General features: G+C 39.4%; 1 protein-coding gene across 1 annotated transcript in view; it reads left to right on the top strand.

The window, feature by feature from the left end:
• The first annotated feature begins 297 nt into the window (after window positions 1–297).
• Window positions 298–24,310, top strand: part of AOAH (acyloxyacyl hydrolase) — a 179,850-nt gene continuing 155,837 nt past the window's right edge. The window contains exon 1 of the mRNA XM_046669040.1: window positions 298–838. Coding sequence (XP_046524996.1) covers window positions 715–838 — 124 coding nt within the window. The 5' untranslated portion in view covers window positions 298–714. The remainder of the gene's footprint in view (window positions 839–24,310) is intronic.

Below are 24,310 nucleotides of genomic sequence, written 5' to 3'. Positions count from 1 at the left end.
AGCCTTGAGAAAACCTGACCCTTCCAGGAGTAATCCAGCTGCTCCAGAGGAAAATAATGACTTGACCAGAATATTCTTTAGCAACAAAATGAGAAGCCCAACCTCACCATATAAAGCTGTTTAGAGCAAAACTAAATAACTTCTGAATAAGATGAGTCATACTTCCTATAACACGTGGACCCTGCTGATCAAATTGCTAAGGGTTGTGTCTTTGTGGGTTGTTTTTTTTTTTCCTTCAGTTTTAGTTGTAGTTTAGTTTTGTTTTGCAAGAACGAAAGGGGAAGGGCCTCCCAACCACCCTGCAGCACGATTCCGGCAAACCTCGAGGTTCCTCAGGTTCACAACCTCTGACTTCAGCTGGTGAGCACAGAAGTGCACGTTGCTGCCACTGCTGCTACTTATCTTTCTCCTTTTCCTGCAGTTTTTTGCTCAGAACTGCACACCTAGGACTCGCTCCAGCTCTCCCCAAACCCAGGCCTGTGTGGCTCTCATTCAGGGTTCTGCAGTAGTGAGAAGCAGGTCTCTGAGCATTTGTGAGTCTTTATTCCCTTCACACTGAGTGAAAAGTGTGTATGTGAGAGTGTGCTGAGTGTACGTGTCAGAGGACAGAACAGAAAGGGAGAGAGGCTGATCGACTCTGCGGCCTCAACTTCAGCTTCGCTTAGCCGGCAGCTTCTGTAGCCAGGCTGGTCTCTCCTGGCCGACAGCTCAGAGATGAAGTCCCCCCGCAAACTCCTTATGGCGGCTCCTCTGTTGTTTCTCCTGCCCTTTCACGCCTTGGCCTCTCCAGCGTATGATGACCAGCCTGCACGACACTCCAATGGCCACTCCTGTGTAGGTAGGTAAATGTTTTGTGTATTTTTTCTGTGGGCATAACAGTAGGATCAAATACTTTGCTTGAGTAGTAAATCATCTACTTAATGACATCCATACTTACAAGATTCTAAGTAAGGCACCAGTAACCTCACCAAACATCGAAAAGTTTTGAGTCTTAGAATGAGCATTCACACTATATGCACATACATGTGCATAGCAGTGCGCTATACAGTTGTTGGTTTGAATTAGTCATAAAAGCCTTCCACCTCATTGGTGATTGGAATTTGTTTCCCGTGGATAGGCAACTATAAGAGCCCAAAATTCTCAGCCCCTTTCAGGAGATTAGGCAGCATCACACCGGATAAAGAACATGGAATTTGACCTCAGACGGACATATCTGAGTTTGGGTTGCTGCCACCCTCTCCCCTTCTGCTCCTTCGCTTACTGTCTATGAAACCCTGAGCAAGTTACTTAACCCTTCCATGCCTCCATTCTTATGGATGAAATGGGGCTAACAATACCCACCTCACAGGAATGCTGTAAGAATTGAGATCATGCATATAAATTTACGGTATTTGCACACAGTAAGGATTCAACAGTCTTAGTTTCTTTCTTTCTCTTAGGGAGTCCAGAGTTGACAATAATAGGACTGTCAGCTGCAAACATTGAACATTTACCGAGATGTGGCTCCTTCACTTATCGTTTAGTGAAAAATTTTACTTCAAAGTTGTTGTGTTTTGTTTGTGGGGTTTTTTTGGAGGAGAGTAAAAGTGAGGTAAGACTTTTGTTATCCATATTGTACCTGGAGCTCCCAGAATGGTGGCAGGCATTTCATTGAGTCAGTCCGTGGAGCCAAGGAGACTCAGAACTCTGAGTAGCAATTATTAAATGAATAGATCTTGAAATAGAATCCTGGCATAAGAAGCTAGAAATAGAACCCAAGGGGTAAGTCTAGTGGCCATGTCTTACAAACGGAAAATCTGGACACAGATTCTGACACGTATCAATTACTTCTGAAGATAGTACAGAAAAATATCTCAATTATTCCTAGTTCCTGAAAAACCATGACTTGAGTCCTCATGCATGTTAAGGAACACTTCTCTAGTCTCAAAGTTTACCTTTCAGTTAAAACCTTAAGAACCAGATTCTCTGCAAATCTGTTCTCTATAGATCTGGAAGCAGAGGTCTGGTGTCCCCTTGGAACCATGCCTGGGAGGTCATCCTCACCCACCATTCGGTTCCCTCAAATAATTATTTACTACCATGTCATTTTTTCAAAGCAAAACTGTAAATCCTGTCAAACAGAAATACATTTGAGAAAGGTTGAAGTGAAATCAGTTCTACTTCTAGGATGGTTGCAAATTAAACATTTAGATTTAGGCAAGTCATCTGAGATACTGGGCCTCCACCTCTATGAAGTAGTTATGAGATTTTCTCTTCCTCACTCCATTCCCAATGAGGGATAGAGAGTTAGAAGGAGGTGTTGAGAGGATTCCAGGATGAGGTCGTTCCAGTTATCTATTACTACATAACAAATTTAAAAATAACTCTTTTGTTATATCATGATTTTGTGGGTGAAGAATTTTTCAGGGGCCGGCCCCGTGGCCAAATGGTTAAGTTCGCATACTCCGCTTTTGCAGCCCAGGGTTTCACAGGTTCAGATCCTGGGCAAAGACCTGGCACCGCTCATTAGGCCATGCTGAGGTGGCGTCCCACATAGCACAACCAGAGGCACTCACAGCTAGAATATACAGCTACGTACTGGGAGGGCTTTGGGGAGAAGAAAAAGAAAAAAAAGAAGATTGGCAATAGATGTTAGCTCGGGTGCCAATCTTTAAAAAAAAAAAAAAAAGAATTTTTCAGAGCCTGACTTGTTATTCTTCTGCTCCATGTAGGGTTCACTGAGGTCACTAGGTGGTATTCAGATGGTAGATTGATGGATCCACAATGATCCAAGACAGCTTCACTCACACATTTGGCACATTGCGAGTGGGAAATGGCTAGAAGGTTGGCTCAGCTGGGGAATGTCTAGCAGAGCTTTTACAGTTGGCCTCTCCAGCAGGGCAGTCTTAGCATAGTAGGCCTTCTTACATGGCAGCTCAGGGATCCCAGAGAGAGAGTTCTGAAAGACAGGAACTAGAAGGTACCAATCTCTCAAGGCTTGGGTCTGAAAACAGGCACAGCATCGCTTCAGCCATTTTGTATTGGTCAAAGCAGTCACAGGTCCCTACACTCAGACTCAGGGGAGGGGACACTCACCACTCCTTTTGTTGGAGAGTGTCAAGGAATTTGTGGTCATCTCTATTAGGCACACAGGCTCACTTTGGTTGCCCATACAAATACCCCATGGAACCCAAGAACTTGGAGAGTCTGTTGCTGATCAGGTTAGATGTTGGTTTAGCACCCATTTTCCCACCAACTCACAACTTCTGGCAAACTCTGCTTGGATGACTTATTTCCCTGTTGTCATCATAACAAGAAAGGTGGATGCAACAGGAGTCAACATTTACTGGGCACTGACTATGTGCTAAGCCAGGTACTACACGTAGTCCAAACTAGTGTCTTACTGTTCAAAGGTGGTTCCTTGGGGAAACAGACTCAGAAATGTGTGTGCAGGGAATATTATTATTATTATTATCATATATTATATATTTACATATATTATATATATTTATTATATATAATATTATATATATATTAGTATTATTGAGAAGTGTTCTTGGGAAAAACCCCTGTGAGGGAGCGAAGGCAGCAGGAGTGGGCAGAAGGTGAAGAAGGGCTGTGCTGCAGCCACAAAAAAAGGGTTTGGCCCTGTGGCTGACTGGTTAAATCTGCATGCTCCGCTTCCCAGCCCAGGGTTTCACTGGTTCAGATGCTGGACATGGACATGGCACCACTCATCAGGCCATGCTGAGGCAGCGTCCCACATAGCACAACTGGGGGCGCTCACAACTAGAATATACAACTATGTACTGGGGGGCTTTGGGGAAAAGAAGATTGGCAAGAGTTGTTATCTCAGGTGCCAATCTTTAAAAAACAGAAAGCCTCAGCCAATCCCACAGAGAACTCTGGAGCTGAAATGGCTCTTCAGAGTCGTCCTGAAGTGGGTCCAGGCCTTGGAATCCTCACGCTGGATGGTCATTAAATGTGAAGTGACTCCAGGGGAAGAGCTCCCTTTGGTGGAGACAGTGCCTGGAGAGGGACTCCAGTGTGAGCCCTCAGCACCAACACTCCCAGCAGCTGGGGGAGTGAGTGTCTCCTGAAAGGAAATCTGGGAATGTCCTTACTTACAGCACCCAATACGGGAAGTGTCCTAGGAAGTGGTGAGGTAAGCCCAGTCAGAGCTGGTGGTAAGAGGAAGAGCCTTGTGGACGAGGCGGGAGGAGAGGAGGAATTGCTGTTGGGCTTCTGCTACCTACTTTCTGATGAAAAGTAGGACTATATGACTTCAAACTCATTGGCACAAAGCCAATTCCCAGACATTCCCACATGTCCACTCCCCACATGTTCACTGAATGGCCGCCATATGCCAGGCCCTGTGCTCTGAGCCAGAGATATAAAGATGAATAATAACAATAATTTTTTAAATCCCTCTGTCCAGTTTAGAGAAAAATGAGAATCTCGAGTCTTGTAAAGATCACAATCCTTTAAAATGAATGAGTAATTGAACACTTAGTGCACTGGATAATACCCCACTGCTCAGCAACCCTGTAAACTCAGTGTCAGTAGTAGCGCTGGCAGAAAGCCATGATCACGGGGCAAAGGCAGACAGCTCTGAAGCAGAGAACTGCTGACTGCGAGAACCTCACCGTATTCACAGTCACCAGAGGAAGGTGAAATTAAAACTTGGGTGAAATGGGAGAGGAATGTGGTAATGTTTTAAAGTTTTAGAAATGTTTCTACCCAAATATTGCCAAAGAAGGAAGCTTCAAGGATCTCAAAGATTCATTGCAGTTACCTCCTTCTTGAAAGATCCTGGGCAACAAAGACCTCATTGAGAAAAGTTGATCAGGCAGTCAGATTTCTGATCATCCAATTGACCAACAAGGAATCACCCTCATTAGTTGTCAGCTACCTTTTAATCACTTTTCCAATATAAAGTTTTACCTTGATCATAAAAGTATGCCCTTGCCTTGGTTTATAAGATCATAATAAAATAAAATCTCTATATTTATCTTCTCAACACATGGAAGTAGTTCTGCTTTCCTACTTTTCTTGGAGTTCAGTTGACTTAATTGGGTTTTTATGAAGATGAGCATTTAGTAATCATATTTGTTTCTTGTTCATAGTTTGTTTTTGCTGCCGGTCTGCAGCCATTCTTGCAGCTCCCTGACACTTCCCCATGGGGCAGCTGCCCTCCACCTTTTCTCTGAGTTGAGTCTGAAGTAATTGGAGTGATGCCAGGGACAGTAATTATATCCAAGGGGTCTTCAGCCATAAGAATTACGTTTGTGAGTTAATAATTATAAGATTGCTAGCATTTATTGAACACGTCCTCTGTAATTAACAGTCTTCCAAAAGGTTTATATGTACTAACTCATTTGATCATCGCAATGATTTTATGGGGTAGGTATCATCATCTCCATTTAGCAGGTAAAACAACTGAGACTTACAGAGATAAACAACATGTTCAAGGTTACACAGCTGATTAAAACTCAACTTATGTCTCACTGTAAGTGCGATTACGTTGTTTTTAAGTGATTAAGTTGAGGTAATGTATTTCTTCCCCATATTGTTTTAAGTAACAGCTTTATTGAGATATAATTCACATAGTATAAAATTCACCCCTTTAAAGGATAAGATCCAGTGGTTTTTAGTATATCCATAAGTTATGTGTTGATCACCAATATTTAACTCAGATATTTTTATCACCCGAAAAAGAAACCCAATATTCATTAGCAGTCACTCTCCATTTCTTCTATCCCCAGCCCTTGGAAATCACTAATCTACCTTCTGTCCCTGTGGACATTTTCTATAAATGGAATGATACAATACACAGCCTTTTGTTACAGCCTTCTTTGACTTAGCATATTCAAGGTTTGGTCATATTGCAGCATGTATCAACTTCACTTCTTTTGAAGACTGAATAATATTCCGCTGTATGGCTGTACCTCATATTGTTCATCTATTCATTGTTGATGGACATTTGGGTTGTTTCCACTTCTTGGCTGTTGCAAATAATTCTGCCATAAGCATTCATGAACAAGTTTTTGTGTGGACACATGTTGTCATTTCTCTTGACTATATACGTAGATGTGAAATTTCTGGGTCACACAGCAACTCCACATTTAACATTTTGAGGAACTGACAAAGTATTTACTAGAGCAGCTGCAGTACTTTACATTCCCCCCATGAGTACATGCGGGTTGTAATTTTTCCACAACCTCACAATAACTTATTATCCATCTTTACTATTATAACCATCTTAGTGGGTATGGAGTGATACCTCATTGTAGTTTTGATTTGTGTTTCCCAAAATAATAATGATGTTGAACATCTTTTCATGTGCTTATTGACTATTTGAGTATCTTCTTTGAAGAAATGTCTCTTCAAGTCCTTGTCCCACTTTTTAATTAGGTTATTGTCTTTTTATTGTTGAACTGTAAAAATTTTTTAATATCATTTAGATACAAGTTCCTTATCAAATACAGGACTTGGAAATATTGTCTCCTGTTCTGCAAGGGTTTTCTCATTTCACTTTCTTGATAGTATCCTTGGAAGCGTCAAAGTTTTAAATTTTTATTAAGTCCAATTTATCTGCTTTTTCTTTTGTCTATTGTGCTTTTTTGTCATATCTAAATCCCATGTTTTAAAAAATTGCTGTTGCTACTATTGTTTTCCTCTTGTCTTATGCCCATTCCCTTCTTGTTTCCCAGACATCGGGTCTCTCACCACGATTTTGGTTACCAGAGCTATAACTCCCAGGGTTGCAAGTGGTAGGAATCAACTTGAGCTAGGCTAAGCCAAAAAAAAGAGGAAACTTTCTTATAAGAATCTCAGGAATGAATTTTAGAAACAAGTTAGAAAAACATAGGCCTAAAAAATGAGCCAGGAGCCACAAAATCATGGCGCCAGGAGCCCAGGGAGTGCTCTCTCCTGGCCTTTCAATGCTGCCTCTCTCTCTGTCCCCACAGACCAGCTGGTTTAACTGCTGTAGAATTTTTGGCCAATTATGGCCTCCCATAGTCCAGAGTTTACATATAACAGTTCAACTCACATAGAGATGGACTCCCCTTCTCTTTGTCAATCCAACTCCCCAGGAGAGAGAATCTGGGCTAAGATTTTGGATCACTGAATAAGGGGCAAGTGGAAGTAAGGAGAGCTCACAGCATAGATGTGGCTGCCAGGGTCGTGGGCTGAGGGGGCAGCTCTCACAGAAGCGGGGATTGCTGGACTCCAAAAGAGCCACCACAGAAGTTACTGAGTGATTGAGCCAACACCCCCATCGTAAATAAACAACCCCAGCTCCAGTCCCAAGAAGAGTCTTTGCAGTGGGGAACCAACCAGTAGACCTGGAGGGCATAGTTTTGAATAGATTCCAAAACCAGAACTAAGCTGTGTGAAGCTCTGAGGGCCCCTCTCTCACTTTACCGTAATTCTTTGGCGCTAAACTGTACATCCTGTTTGATCACTAAGCAAATGCTGATTCTATGTGCTTGAACAAGCAGTGCCTCTTTCTGCCACTTTTCGAATGTTATGGAAGCAATAATAAGCCATGGTCATTTTTGCAAAACACCATTTTCTTTACATGGGTGATTTAGGGGCAAAGTAATCCTTATGTTTCTAAGTCATTGACATTTAAATTAATTCGTTAAGTTTTAGGAGTTTTTTAAAAGCACTATTTGGTGCTCAGAAAGCCTTTTAAAAGGTTGAAAAAAACTTTTTTCCCTCATTTATTTTTAGTTAAATATATAAAATGCCTTCAGAGTCAGTTAAAACCTCCTCTCCCCATCTCCACACCTCACATAGAGTGGCCACAGATGATTTTATAGTTTGAATGCTAAAGAGAAAGAGGTGATCCTATGGTTTCAAGCCAACATGAATGGTAAAATGAGTGTCAGGGACAAAAATAGGAAAGATTTGGAACCAGGAGAGAAGGTTGAAAATTTATGATCACAATTTCTGTATACACAGATATTTCACTTTCTCTCCTTCTCTATAAGCAACCGTTGCTACCGATAGCAGAAAACATTTCATCTTGCCACTTATGTGTTTCAGGGTAGTCTCCTCTGGGTAATTCAGGGTTCCCTACCCTCCCTCCTCTCTGAGGGTTGGTCTCAGTTCTCAGGGAGGGTTTGTGTATCACCCTGACATTGACAGTTCTTGGCGTTTGTGGATGAGCCTCTGTGCTCAGCCTTCAGCGACCCCACCCTGGAGTGTCACAGCTGGGGTAGTTCATGGGCTTGTTTCAGCACAGCAGTCTGCACAGTCCCTGCGGCCCTGCTGCTCACCTCCACCCTGGAGGACCCTGTGGACCCTCCAGCTCTAGCTGGACACCCACTGGTTCCCATCTGCACTGCCACCCTTTGCACTTCACCCCTCACTTATCACACCTTCTCTCTTTAATCCCCTACTTTCATCTTTAAATTATCATAGAATTTAACTCCAACCTTTAGCACAAATGGTAAATTTTTGATCATCTAAATCTCCACTATACCCACATTTGCGTCTTTTCTTTTCCTGGCTTCTTCTGGGGTCATAACCCTGAAGAGAAGACCACAAAGATGCTAAGGAAAGAGGTCTGTAACTTTGGGGAAAGGTCATAAAGTGAGCAAAATCTAAAGAATATTTTTCTTCCAGAAGAAAGTGAATAAATTTTTGACGGGGTGGAGGGAGTAAACTGGATCACAGTTTAAATGTACTGTGAGAAAGAAAAAAAAAATGTTACAAAGCATTAAGCAGAAAAATCCCTATAAAGTTGTAATGTGCCCATCTCTATTTATATAGCTATCTTCCCACATGGGATGAACACCAAAATGTTAATAGTGATTGTATGGTTATTTCTGAGTGGTGAGCTTATAAATGATTTATAATTTGTTTTTAGTGCCTCTCTGAATTTTCCACATTTCCTAGATGAGCTTGTGGAAGCAACAGTAAGGCATGGTGGTTAAGAGCCACAAAGTTTGCACCATCTGGAGTCAGATGGCCTGAGTTTGAATCCTGGCTCAACCATTCTGTGCAAACGTTCCAGTGGGACACAGCTTCACGCTCTGCACCACACTCTCCCCATCTATAAGATGAGAATTACACAGGACTTGCACCTAAGGGTGGCATTGGGGGCTAAATGAGTAAATGCACACGAAGGACTTAGAACTGTGCTTGGTATATAGTAAGTACTCAAAGGGGTTATGATTACATATTCTTTTGGAAATCAGGGAAGAAATGTATTGAAAATCTGCTGTAGAATTCCTGAAATTAAACCTATCACAAAGCAAAGAAGCCTGAGTAAACTGAATAATTACATGCCAATCTACATTTTGTGTAAATATAAATTCTCAAATCTTGGGTATCTTATGAGAAGATTCACTTTAAAGAAAGATTTCATAGTTTTCTATTGCTATGTAATAAATTGCCACACATTTATCAGCTTGAAATTCCACAAATTAATTATCTCACAGTTTCTACATATGAGAAGTCTAGACATAACATAACTGGGTTCTCTGCTCAGAGTTTTATATGATGTAACATATGACAGAAGTGATGTTCAACCATATTCACAGGTTCTGCCCTCACTCGGGGGAGGGGACTAAATATGGCCTTTATAGCAGGAGACAGAAGTCTTATAATTCTGCCTACCACACATACAAATGCTTAAAAAAGAAAAACAAAGTCTTCAGACTAAACACCCAGATAATATCACAAAAGAAGATGTATGTGGCTTAGTCCCAAAGTGAGTCACCAGATAGGCATGAATATATAATGGAAATTAATAGATGAAGAGTAAATTGCAGGTTGAATTTTTTTTTTTTTTTTGGTTTTGAGGTCTGTTGGTTGGTTTGTTTTATTTTTTGTTTTGTTTTTGTTTTGTTTTTTATATTCCAGCTTTTCCTCAGGGACTTCACACTCTGAGAATTTGGAAAGAAAAACAAATCACACCAATACCATACCCTTTGCCTCATAAGCTAGTTGTTTTTTGTTGTCAGTATAGAGGACAAATCCCTATCTGAATCTTTCCCTGGATAAAGTCCATCTTTTAAAATATGACTCCCGCAACTTAACAAAATTCAAATGCAAATTAAAACAGATTAGCTTGCCCTTTACTTTATTAAAGCTTAACCTTCAGATTCTTTCAGATAAAAACAAGTACAAGAAAGAATTCTGATTATGATGATATGAAGGGGTTGGTGATTACTTTGTGCAAAACACCAAGTATAAAACTGGGGACATTGTCACAAGCAACCATTTTAGGGCATTGGAAATCAACCAATGGCATACAATGAATTGAGAAATGCTTATTCTTGAAAAACTACTTGATCTTCAGAAAGAATAGTGAGACTCTGTGACCTTCTTGCCTGCAGCTGCTTCATCTACCCTGCCCTCAGCTTGTTAAGTGAGAACAGTAGTTTTATCACTGCGGAACCGGCTGTGAAAACCAGCAGGTCTACTGCTAATGGGACAGACTTGATTCAATTGGGGTTTGCAGATCCATGGCTTTGCTGGGTAAAAGTGATGGACTCAGTTGGGAATTAACAAGGAGAACCTGTAGCTTTGCTAGCTAGAAGTTTTGGCCCCAGATGGGACAATGAAGATCAGCCATAAACTTAATAAGGAGATCCTGGTAATAAGAACATCACAAAAGGGCTAAGAAAAGCCCTCCATATATCCTTCATTGATTGGGAAACTATGCTTGTGTGGGAGAGAGCTGAAAGAGCCCAGGAAAAGAGAAAGCCAAGGGAGACTTGAGAACTAGCTGCAACTTTGAATGTATTCACTAACCCACTTGGATACATTCCATAACCCCTAATCTCTAATAGATTGATCAACAGAGAATGAAGTCTTACAAGCTTGAGGTGTTTCAGCCCAAGCTAAGCCCAAATCACTGGGAGACTCTAAGCTATGCATACACAGGAGTGGTCCTAAGAAAGCAAGGTCAAAAAAGTGAGCAGAGACATCAGAGACTGTATGCTTTGGGTGGAACAGATCTGCCGTTGAAGTTCAGGAAAGTTGCCAGAAAAGAAGAGCCAACAACTGTCAGAAATATAAAACAAAATCAAGAGTTGCTAAATATATTATCTAAAATATCCTGTTTTCAATTAAAACTTTACTAGACATGCAAAGGAATATGAGAGACCCATACTCAGGGAAAAAAGCATTCAGTCGAAATCGACTCTGAGTAGATTTAGCAGGCAAAGACCTCAAAGTACTATTATGAGTATATCCAAAGAATTAAAGAAAACCATAGTAAAAACAGTTAAAGGAAAATATTATTACAATGTTCAGAAAATGGGGAAAACTTCGATGGAGTCACAAAACTATAATAAAGAGCCAAACAGAAATTCTAGACTTGGAAAACAATACTTGAAATGAAAAATTCACTAGATGGGCTCAACAGAAGATTTAAGCTGAAAGAAGACAGAATCAGTGAGCTTGAAAATAGATCTATAGAAATTATCCAAATCAAAGAACAGAGAAAAATAAAGCTTGAAGAAAAATGAGCAGAGCCTCAGAGACATGTAGTACAATATCCAGTATGCCAACATTTATGAAATGGGAGTTCTAGAAGGAGAGGAAAGAAAAAAAGGGGAAGAAAAAATATTGGAAGAAGTAAGGTCAACATCTTCTCAAAATAGAGAAAAAATATTAACCTACAAATCCAAGAATCTCAACAAACTCAAACTAGGACAAACCCAAAAAGAAATAAATCTTGACACCTCACAGTCAAACTCCTGAAAGCAAAATGCTAAGTGAAAATCTTGAAAGCAGAAAGAGAAAAATGACCTATCACTGACAGGAAAACAACAATATGATTAACGGCCAAACTCTCATCAGAGCTATGGAGGCCAGAACGTAGTAGAATGACATATTTAAAGCGCTGAGAGAAAACAAACCTACCAACCAAGAGTTCTAGATCCAGTGAATCTATCACTCAAAAATGAAGGTGAAATAAACACATTCCCCAATAAAACTGAGAGAATTAAGTGCTGATAGACCTGCCATACAAGAAATACTAAAAGAAGTCCTTCACACAGAAAGGAAATAACACTATTCAGTAACTTTCATTCACAGAAGAAACACACTAGAAATGGTTAATATGTAGATAAATATAAAATAATATATATGTATAAACACACTTTTCTTCTCTTAATTTCTTTTAAAAATGAAAATTTGCTTAAAGCAATAAGTATTATACATATTGTTGGGTTTATAACATATACAAATATAGAACGTATGACAAAAATTGTCCAAAGGAGAAGTAAGAAAAATGGAACAATATCAGAGCAAAGTTGCCATATTTTACCATGATTAAATCAGCATTAACCTAAAACAAATGTTAATAAGTCAAAGATGCGTATTTTAATCCTTAGTCACCACTGAAAATATAAACTCCAAAATAAGAAATTACTAGAAATGTTGCCATAAAAACTAAAATAATCCAAAAAGTACTCATTTTCTGCAAAAACAGAAATATTTTCTGCTGTAAACAAGGAGAGAAAGGAAAAAAAAGACACACAGAAATAGCTAAAGGCAGATATATACTGAACCATATAAAAACTGACATTATATGTGAATGCATTGTATATTCCAATCAAAAGACAAGATGATTAGACCACACAAAAAATGCAAGATCTAACTATATTCTGTCTACTAGAGACACACGAGATTCAAAGTTACAAAAAGTTTGAAAATGAAAGGATGAAAAAAGTTACTGTAAGAGAATTGGGATAATTATATTAGTATCAGACAAAATACTTTAAGATATGGAATAATCCTAAAGACAAAGAGGTATATTTCATAATGACAAAAGGGTCAATATATCAAGAAAGAAACAATTATAAATGTATATGCACTTAATCACAGAGCCCCCAAACACAAGAAACAAAAACCTGACAGAATTGAAAAGAAAAATAGACGATTCAACAATATAGTTGAAAATTTCAATACTCCTCTCTCTGTAATTGATAGAACAACTAGACAAAAAGTAAGGATATGGAAGACTAAACAACACTAATAACTAAATTAACCTAACTAACATGTACGGAACTCTCCATTCAACTACAGCAAAATACATATTATTTTTTAAGCATACATGCTACATTGTCTGGGATAGACCATATATTAGGCAATAAATGAAGTATCAATCCACTTTTAAAGATTGAAATCATACAAACATTTTTCCAGTTAAACTAGAAATCAGTAATAGGAAAAATGTGGGAAATACTCAAATCTGTGGAAGTAGTACAACACACTTCTTCAAAAAAATATATGGAAAAAAGAAGAAATCACAGGGAAATTTAAAAATAGTTTGGTCTAAATCAAAATGAAAATACAACATAACAAAATTTATGAAATATAGCTAAAGCAGTGCTTAGAGGAAAATTTAAAGCTTTAAACATTATATTACAAAGAAAATTCTAAGATCAATAATCTAAGTTTCTACCTCAAGAAGACAGAAAAAGAAGAGTAATTCAAACCCAAAATAATTAGAAGAAAGGAATTAATAAAGATTAGAGTAGGGGGCCAGCCTGGTGGCGTAGTGGTTAAGTTTGCATACTCTGCTTCCATGGCCTGGGGTTTGGATCCCATGTGCAGATCTAGCACTGCTCACCAAGCCACACTGTGACAGCATCCCACATAAAATAGAGGAAGATTGACACAGATGTTAGCTCAGTGACAATCTTCCTCAAGCAAAAAGAGGAAGATTGGCAACAGATTTTAGCACAGAGCCAATCTTCTTCACAAAAAAAAAAATAAAGATCAGAGCAGAAATCAAATAAAATCAAAAACAGAAAAACAATGGACAAAATTGATGAAACCAAAATATGGTTCTTTGAAAAGATCAATAAAATGGCAAACCTTTAGCCAGATTGACTATTAAAGAAGAGAAAAACAATAATCAAAATCAAGAATAAAACACCAGGGAACATGACTATAGACCCAAAGAAAATTAAAAGAATTGTAAGGAAATATTGCAAACAATTTTGTGCCAAGAAAATAGAGAATTTTGATAAAATGGACAAATTCTTTTCTTTTAAAGGTTGGCACCTGAGCTAACAACTGTTGTCAATCTTTTTTTTTCTGTGTTTTCTCCCCAAATCCCCCAAGTACATAGTTGTATATTTTTAGTTGTGGGACGCCACCTCAGTGTGGCCTGACGAGCAGTGCTATATCCGCGCTCAGAATCCAAACCAGCAAACCCCTGGGCTGCTGAAGCAGAACGTGAGAACTTAACCACTCAGCCATGGGGCAGCCCCCATAAAACAAATTCTTTTTGTTTTTTTTTTTTTTTTGAGGAAGATCAGCCCTGAGCTAACTGTTGCCAATCCTCTTCTTTTTGCTGAGGAAGACTGGCCCTGAGCTAACATCCATCCGTGCCCATCTTCCTCTACTTTATATGTGGGACGCCTACCACAGCGTGGCTTGACAAGCGGCGCCATGTCTGCACCCGGGATCCGAACCAGCGAACCCTGGGCCGCTGAAGTGGAACGTGCACTCTTTAACTGCCGCGCCACTGGGCCAGCCCCAGACAAATTCTTAAGAGAACACAAATATCCGAAAATGACTAAAAAAGAAATGGAAAACCTGAATAAATCTATATCAAGTAAAGAAAATAAATTAATAATTAGAAATTATACTAGTTTCCTAGGGCTGTTGTAAAAAGAAAAATTAGGTGGCTTAAAACAACATAAACTCATTCTCTCACTGTTCTGGAGGCTGGAAGTCTGAAACCAAGCTCTCTCTCAGCTTCTGTGATTGCCAGCAACCCTTCACACTCCTTGGTTTGCAGCTGCATAACTCTGATCCCTGCCTTTATCGTCACATGGCCATCTTCCCTCTGTGTGTCTGTCTTTCCATGACTTTCTCCTTTCCTGTGTGTCGTTGTCTCTTCTTGTAAGAACACTGGTCATATTGGATTAAGGACCCACCTTACTCTAGTATGACCCCATCTTAACTAATTACATCTGCAAAGACCCTATTTCCAAACAGGGTCGAATTCTGAAGTTTCAGGAAGGACCTGAATTTAAGGGGGATACTGTTCAACCAGATGCAGAAAAGTTCAAGCCTAGGTGATTTCACCAGCAAATTCTATAAGATACGTAAACTAGAAATAATGTCCATCTAACACAATTTCTTTCATAAAATATAAGAGCAAGGAACACTTCCCAGTTCATTCCATGTTTTACCTTAATGCCAAATCCAGATAAAGACATCACAAGGAAAGAAAATGACAAACCAATGTCCTTTATGAAGATAGATGCAAAAATCCTTAGCAAAATATTGACAAACTGAATCCAGCAACATATAGAATGAATTGTGCGCTATGACCAAGTGGGGTTTATCCCAGGAATGCACAGTTGTTTTAACATCTGGAAATTAATTAATGGAATACAGCAAATTAGTAGAATAGAGGCCACAACAATTTATCATCCCAATAGAAATAGAAAAATTATTTGACAAAATCCATCACCTATCCATGTTAAAACCTCTCAACAGATTATAAAAGAAAAGGAAACTCTCTGAACCTGAAAAGGGGGTCTATGACAATCCTGCTGCTAACTTCATCCTCATCACGGAAGACTGAAGGCTTTCCTCCTAAGGCTGGGAACAGGGTAGAGATGTCCACTCACCACTTCTGGTCAACACTGTATTGAAGATTTTATTCAGGTTAATATAGAAAGAAAAATAATAAAAGAGTGCAGATTGGAACAGACAACATGATTCTGAATGTAGGAAATCCTAAGATATTTACCAAAAAATCTACTAGAACCAATAAGCAGATTTACCAAGGTTGTAGGATTCAAGATTAATATTAAAAAATCAATTACACTTGTTTATATGAGCTACAAACATCCAAAATTGAAATTTAAAAAAAATTCCATCCACAATATAATAAAAAATACTTAGGGATAAATTTAACGAAAGAAATGCAATTACTTTATACTGAAAAAAGAAACTCTGCTGAAAGAAATTAAAGAATGTTTTACAGAAATGGAGAGATGGATGATGCTGATGGATTGGAAGACTCAATAGTGTTAAGACGGCAATACTCCCCGAATAGACTAAGTACAGTTCCCATCAGAACCCCAGCATCCCTTTCATTTGTAGAAACTGGCAAGCTGACCCTAAAATTTATATGGAAATGCAGAGAAGCCAGAATAGGCAAAAATTTTGAAGAACACTGTTTGAGAACTGACATTACTTATTTCTTATTTCAAATCACACGATTATTAACCCCAAATAGATCGTAGACCTCAAGGTAAGAGCCAAAACTATAAAACTTCCAGAAGAAAATTTTTGTGACTTTGGATTAGGCAAAGATTCTTAGATATGACGTCAAAAGCACTATACAAAATGAAAAAATTAATAAGCTGTACTTTATTAAATTTAAACCCTTTTGCTCTCCAGAAGAAATCATTAGAAAGTGAAAAGACTAGCCACAGACTGGAAGATAATATTAGTAAATCACATAAACTTCAGTATAGCAATGATTATTTTAATTAACATGATTGACAATTTTCACTTCTGAAATCCGATATTTTAACATATGCAGTGTAACACTTAAAAGTGTGGAGATTTCAAAATTCACTAGATCTGCTTTGAATCACCGGCTAGCCAGTTAGCAGTTGAATCACTGCTCATCTGAAAGGCCTTAGATATCTTGCGTAACCTTTCTGAGCCTCAGATTTCTCATCTGTAAGAGGGGAAGTATCCATCTCATGTGGGTGCTGTGAGGATTAACTGAGTATAGTTTGTAAAAACACCTAGCAGAGGGTCAAAACAAAGGAGGTATTCTAGAAAATGTCATTTCATGTTTTCCTAAAGTTTATTAAAGTAGAAGGCAACTATTAAAAAGCTTTTTCAATGAGAAATTGTTTGATGAAATACAATTTATTGTTATTTTCTGATTATAAAAGAATACATGGTTTTCATAGAGATTTTAGAAACTACAGAAGAATATTTTTAAAGAGTAAAATCAACTTTAATTCCCAAACCCAGATGATCACTATTGATATTTTGGTATATCTCCTTTCACAAGTGTCTAGGTATATATTTGTGGAATTTGGGTCTTGTTTTATTATTTCGTTTTATTTTTAAATTTGGATTGTTAAGCAGACAGTCTGAAAGCAAATGTCTTTTTCTTTCAGCCAAACATTTGTAAGAACTTTGGGAGTAGTAAGCTTTTGCTGGCAGGTGAAAACTTTGCAAGTTAGCAAGTAAGTTTGGGGATAAAGACTACTGGACATAGTCTAAGATTTATCTGTCTGTCTATCTATCTATCTATCTATCTATCTATCTGTCTATCTATCTATCATCTATCTAGCTATCTACCTATCTACCCACCTACCTATCTACCTATCCATCCATTCATCTGTCTATCCTTTCTATTCATCCATCCATCCATCCCCCTACCCGCCCACCCCCATCAATTTTTCTATCCATTCATCCTCTATCTCTATCCATCTTAGAATTCAAATGAAGAATGAAGGGAAAAATGAATTCGTATTTTTTCTGAAAGAAAATCTGATTGCTTCATTTCTTTAATGATAAGATCTGGCTTTGCCATTTAGGTTTTTACAGAGGACATTTTTCATAAGTTGAATGAACTAAATTTGCAGCTCCAACATTTGACAAAAATATATGTGAGGTATGCATTCAGCTAAAGGACTTTATTTAAAATATTTTATAGCCAAAAGTGTATCAAAAGGGACAATATTTCCACTTTCCAATTCTTTCTGAGTATATTAGGTTTAACAACGTCTCTCTAAGTGAAATAGTAATAGATATAATTAAAAGATAAGTCTCAGAAAAATATTTTTTTATATTTCCCAGAAATTGAGAAAGTGAAAGACTCCACTGAGTAGGTAGCAAATGGTTTTGCAAGTCAGGTGGTTTCTAGTTCTTTGCTTTCAACACAATTGAAGGAGAACATAATAGAGCCATCAGCTGATAGATCATTTGAAATAATTTTCAGTGATAGATCTAAGATTTTTGGCATTTAACTCAGAAGGAGTTAAAGAATTGAGTGACATTGCTATATCAAAAGTCCTTCTGTTCCCATCTACTTATTTTAGTGAACATGTTTTCTCAGAACTTAACCTCTTCAAAAATGAAAAATAAGAACAGAAGTGATGCTGAACCTTGTCTCTTTGCATGAATAAGTAATGTTCTTCAGCAAATGTATATGCTCATTAAAAAGGCCCAACCTTCTCATTAAGAGGTGCGATCTCAATAAAATTTTACCTTTATTATTTAGAAATTGTTTATCAAGTTAGCAATACATATTGTTTAGACGAATTAGTTTTACTAATAAATAAAATTCTACCCAGAAGAATTTTTTAATACTTGAGTATTATATTCAAAAGAAATTAAAATTTTTATTTAAATTTTATACATATTCTTAGTGTTGAGAAGTGTAACAGTGTGACCAACAAAATATTTTCAACTATAGGGGCCAGCTCCGTGGCCAAGTGGTTAAGTTCGCGCGTTCCTCTGCGGTGGCCCAGGGTTCGGATCCTGGGCACGGACATGGCACCGCTCGTCAGGCCACATTGAGGCAGTGTCCCACATCCCACAACTAGGACCTTCAACTAAGATATACAACTGTGTACCGGGGGGATTGGGAAATAAAGCAGAAGAAAAAAAAAAAAAAGGAAGATTGGCAACAGTTGTTAGCCTAGGCGCCAATCCTTAAAAAAAGAAAAATATTTTCAACTATAAAATATGTTACATTAGGATTAAATTATGTACTGGAAGAAAAATTTAAGGCAATAGACTTTTCATTGAAATATGAATTCAAGAAGAGGAATTACCAACATAAATATCTCACTGTAAAAGAAGAGTTTGATCATATGTTTTTTAAAGTGGATGAGACTGGGTAAAAAATCACTATAGTATTTAGATTCCTTTGGCTACGTATAAATGATTAATGTAATATTTCTATTGTGGTACTTACAATCTGCCTGAAATTATACGCTTTGTGACTATTTAAATTGATATCCCCTAACAAGATTTTAATATCTATTAAAATGTGGAAGGGGTACATAGTTTTTCAAATTTCCTTTAGGGGGCACAGAGCAAAATGTTTGAAAGCCACTGGTCTACACCGTAGACTCTGCAGCATGAAGCCCGTGCTCTGTAGTCTGACCTTCCAGCCTCTTCATGATTTGGCCCCTTCCTACCTCTCTCATTCTTCCTTTCTCATGGACCCTGGGCTCTAGCCTTGGCCAACTCTTCTGTTTCTCACCCAACGTCTTAAAAAATGCTCCTCCTCTCTCCCTAGAAGGCCTTGCCTGACTTTTTCTGTCTGATAAGATTCTCCCACCCATTAAGATTCAGCTCCCCCCAGAAACTGTCACCAAAGGCAGATTAGTTTCATCCTCCTCTCTGTTCCCCAAGCACTAATAGGTCCCTCTATCAGTGCACTTACAGGTTTCTGGGATTGTTTATCCAGTCTTCAATCTTCCCTACTGCTCTGTGACTTCTCTCATTCGCCTTTATATCCTCGAGCTTCTGAGGAGACAATAGGTGCTAATAAGTGGTGTTGAATAAATAATAGGATGGAATGGCTCCTGGTGTCTTTATTTTCATTTCTTTATTATTAATTTTTTATGTATTTCTAAATTAGCCAAGTCAACCCTCCTACATCTCTCAGCACATCTCACTAATTTCCTCTCATTGCCATTGCTCGAGCTCTGCCCACCGTGGAATGCCCTCAGCTCTTGTTCTCACCAGTAATTGCCCAGTACAGTGCCTCTCTCATTGCCAATGTTCTTGGGAAATTTGGCAGTTTGGAACTCCCTGAACGTTTTCCTCATAAGAACAATGTTCCAGGTGGTGGTTAAGTTAGGCCACAGAGTCTAATCTGCCCCAATGCCGTGAAAATACTAGATATCTGCAATAAAGGAAAATTCAGCCGTAGAAAAGTAAAAACGTTGCTGATAATGCGACATGTTTTTCAAGGGTAAGTTTCTGAGCTTAGCTCCTATTTTAAAAAGTGTTCATGGAGAATGTGTCTTTGCCTCTCAGCAAGGGAGAGAGGAACTAATATTTGTTAAGTCTCTACTCTGTGCCAGGCCTCATGTGCATTTTATGTGTTGGAGCACTTAATCCTCACAACACTTTTGCCAGGTGTGTCAGATAGCTTTTGCTGTATTAGAAAACACCCCACATTTACACAGCAATCACTTATTAGCTTACAGTTCTGTAAGCTGGCAATTTTTGGCTGGGCGTAACTGGGTGGTTCTTCAGCTGGTGTCCCCTGGGCTCACTCCTGCTGCTACACTCTGCTGGTAGATGGTTGAATGACAGGCTGGGTGATCTCGATTGCTTTTTTCACACCTCTGCTAGTTGACAGGCTGTTGGCTGGAGCACCTCAGTTTCCCTTCATGTGGCTTCTCCAGCAGTCTAGTTCAAGCTCGTGACTAAAATGTTCTAAGAGGGCAAAAGTGGAAGCTGCAAGACCTCTTGAGGCCTAGGTCCAGATCAGATGTGCTGTCATTTCGTCTACATTTTACTGATCAAAGCAAGTTACAAGGCCAGATTTGAAGAGTTGGGCAATGGATACCACCTCTTCATGGAAGGAAGTGCAAAAATTTTGTGGGTCTTTCTAATGTACCACGTAAGCGAGCATTATAATTCCATTCTGTGACTACCAAAATCTAGGCTCAGAGAGGTTAACCATCCTGCCAAATACATCAGCTCATAAGTAATAGAAGCAGGACTTGAGCCCAAGTCTGTCTGACCCCCAAATTCTACTGTCTACTACACCGTAGCTTCTCACTTCTCTTTCCTCCTTTTCTCTTTCCTTCTCGTACCTGACTCTTCTTGTCCATGTCCAGACTCTGAGAGGATGAAGCAGAAGAAAAGGGAGAAGGAGCAATATTCGTACCTGGGCCATGTGCTACCATCTCTGGCTCAGTAACCAATATCTTAGAGACACAAAGCTGGCAGTAGGATAATTTTAGATGATTATTTTTATACCTTTTTTTCTTATTTCCTTTTCTTTTCACCAACATGAGAAGGCCTGGGATAATGCTTGTTAATTAGAATTACAATTTATAAACCCATATCCTCTACTCCCACCCAACCAGGGAAATCTGAGAACATGGAGGGGAATTGAGGTGGGGCGCTTGAGGAGATGTATTTGGCAAACTCATACTGGTCCAACAGGGATGCAGGGACCCAAATCCAGGTGTGGTGTGACTCCAACAGCTGTGCTCTACACCAGCCTGGAGCCCAACCCAGAAATAAAGGAGTCATCCTTGATTCTCACTTTTCCTCACACTTCTTCTCATCAACTCATTAATAAATCCTATCAAGACAAACTCTACAATAGATTGCAAATCTATCTCTGTCCCTACTGCCACTCATTACTCTACCCAATCCACCATCATCTCCCTCGGGGACCAAAATAGTCTCCTGCTTATCTCTATGCTCCCATCTTTGCCCCCTAAGATTCTTCCTCCCCATGACAGCCAGCATGATGTTTTAAAGACATATCAGATAGCAGCAGCCCCCTCCACAAAGCTGTCAACGGCTCCCCACTGCTCTCAGGATGAATCCCTACCCTTTTTGCAGTGAACAGACCCAGGGACCTGGCCTCTGCCTATTCCTGCACCTCATCCCCCATCATTGGATTCCGGCACCTAGTTTTCCTAGTCTCATTGCCATCAAGTGGGTACCAGCTCCCCCTGCCTACAAGGCCCTGCCCTGGCTCCTCACACTTCTCCATCCTTTCCCTTGTATTAGCCATTTTTATATGTTCTTCAGAGAAAACTTCTCTATCAGCTCTAGCTAAGAAGGTTTATACCCTCTCTGTTCTCATTACCCTCTGTTACTTCACCCTGCTCCTTTTCTTCATAGCACCTAAAATTACTTCTAATTATGTGTCCATTTACTTGTTTCTGGTCACTTTTCCCTAATAGAGTATAATCTCTAAGAAGGAGGAACCATATCAGTTTGCTCTCTGCATATACTCCAAGCTCAGCACAGTGCCTGGCGTCAAGAAGGGACTCAATACATACTGTGTTCAGTTGCAGCTCCCCTGCTTACTAGCTACATACTTGGCTGGGTGCTTAACCTCTCTGAGACTCCATTTGCTCGTCTGTAAAATGAGAGTAATAATTCCTACATCTACAAGTTGTGAAGTTTGAATGAGATGATAATGTATGCAAAAAAACCCTTTGAAAACTGTAGAGCACACTCTAGCCACGTGCTGAATTATTTATTCTCCTGCTGAGAGTTAAAAAGGAAGTGTAGTCACGCCGCCCCTGGCTCTGACAACTGCCAGGTGCTTTCAAGGCTTTTCAGTGAAGTGTGGGCTTCAGACAAATGGGAAATCTAATAGACCGCTCTCTGCAGTTGGCTGCAGTTCCAGCCAGCACAGATATGATTATAGTTAGAGTTTCAAGAGTTCTGTTTCATTTCAAAAGGATTCTGTGGGACAGTCTGCAGTCTATCCGAGGTATGTGTCCAGAAGCAGAACTCTGTGGCAGGTGTTTTCATTCAGGCCCATTCTCTTCTTTTCCTGCAATATCGGGAGTGTCTGTTTCTATTATACTCCTTATTTTCAGAGGCCAGGTGAGAAGAGATTTACCATATGTGAGATTTCAAATGGTGACTACTGAGCAAAACGCATAGTTCTCGCCCACTCTTATCACTTCCTAAACGAACAGTAGCTTGGACAAACTCACTTTAGCAGAGCCAGGCTTTTATTAGAAGCCAGAGAATAGTCTGTAATGGGAGGAATTACTCTGCCCATGCATCTCTCCCAGAGAATATATTCTTTAGCCCTTCAAGACAGTGAAACCTCTTATGAGAAACTGTAGCAAAGTCAATTTCTCTATTCCTGCGGCTGCAGGATTCAGGACACACCTCACTGCAGACCCTAAATTAGCAATCCAACTGGAAGGGGAGTTGAGCCCACCGGAAATGGGTGGAGATGTGCAACGGAACAGGACTCAAATCAAAGCTGAGCCCAACCTGGATGTTTCCACATTTCAAACCCCATTATCTGCTTTTCTGCAGGGTCCTTTTTATATAGCAACTCTTTTCCAGGCAGAGTGACGATAGCGACAAGAATCAATCACCCAATCTGCAGCGGCAGCTGACTTTTTTGGGCTCCTTTTTATTTATCTAATGATTTCCAATTTTAGCCAGCAGTACTAAGGAACCATAAAAGTCTTAAGAGCCCTTGATGGGATTCCTCTGAATAAACTTCAGAAAAAAAGCCCATATCCGTAAGTACAAAGAAGCAGGTTGGTCTCAAGCAACCCAATTCTCTTTGCATTCATCCTTCCAAGCTATGGATTAAAACAAATACATACATGTGCTGGAGTTGAATTTTTCAGGAAAAGGAAATAGTGTGCAAGGTTTCAATCACTGAGGTCACCCAGAATGGAGCATCCTCAAGAAAAAAGTCCCAAGAAGGGTTCCCTTATGCCCCATGTTCATTCAATATTCCTGCTATGCTGAACCAACTGTGGATTTCCAATTCTTGCATCTCATCAAGCCTATTATGCCATTGATTCTATGAAACTATTAAGGTACCAGTAAGAAAGGAAATTTGACACTAATTAAATTGTGAACAATACGGAGAAATATACTATGTTCTTTCAGGCCAACAAGTCTTGTTCCTCTCCTAGGAATGCCTTTTCTCCTGCTTGCTCTACCTTAAAGTCTCTTCAAAGTCACATCTCACCTAGCATTTTCCATCCAGTTTATGTAAATTTGGGAACTATACTGTGAGCTCCCTATGGACAGGGATCCTATTCTATACATCTGGGTCCCATCAAAGCCTAGCACCATCTCTTGCCAAGAACAGCTGCTCAGTAACTCTTGGTTGAATGCATGCTTCCTTTGTTAAAGCCAGTCTTGGAAGACTCCTCTGACATGCAGGCAATCTGTATGTAGCATTTGCCTCCATGAGGAAGAAAAGAGAACAAGTGGCAGAATTTCTCTAGCTACACATCTAGCCTCCCACACGTTTTTTCATGCATGTCTCCATGAAGAGGCAGTCTCATTCTCCACAGGATTAGAAGAGATTTCCCATGAGTGTTTTCTCTCACTCATCCATCCAGTGAATGTGTGCTGAGCTCACGTACCAAGAGTGGTGCTAGGCCTGGAGTGGAAGAATAAGTCATTGACTTTGCCCTCAAGGAGGATGATGTCTGGGGTGAGGAAGTCAAAGCAACATTTAATAACAGTCCTAGGTGATAAGTATGAAGGACTGGGGCAAAGTAGAGGAGAGGGCCCTGAATTCTGATTGGGGAAAGAAGGTGAAGTGTCACTGGAGTTTGAGGATCTTGAACAATTGGGAAGAGCTAAGCAGACAAAG

This window comes from Equus quagga, chromosome 8, assembly GCF_021613505.1.
Source record: "Equus quagga isolate Etosha38 chromosome 8, UCLA_HA_Equagga_1.0, whole genome shotgun sequence".
NCBI classification, from domain to species: Eukaryota; Metazoa; Chordata; class Mammalia; order Perissodactyla; family Equidae; genus Equus; species Equus quagga.
Note: the sequence above shows the minus strand (reverse complement) of the source record. Positions and strands in the feature narration are given on the sequence as shown.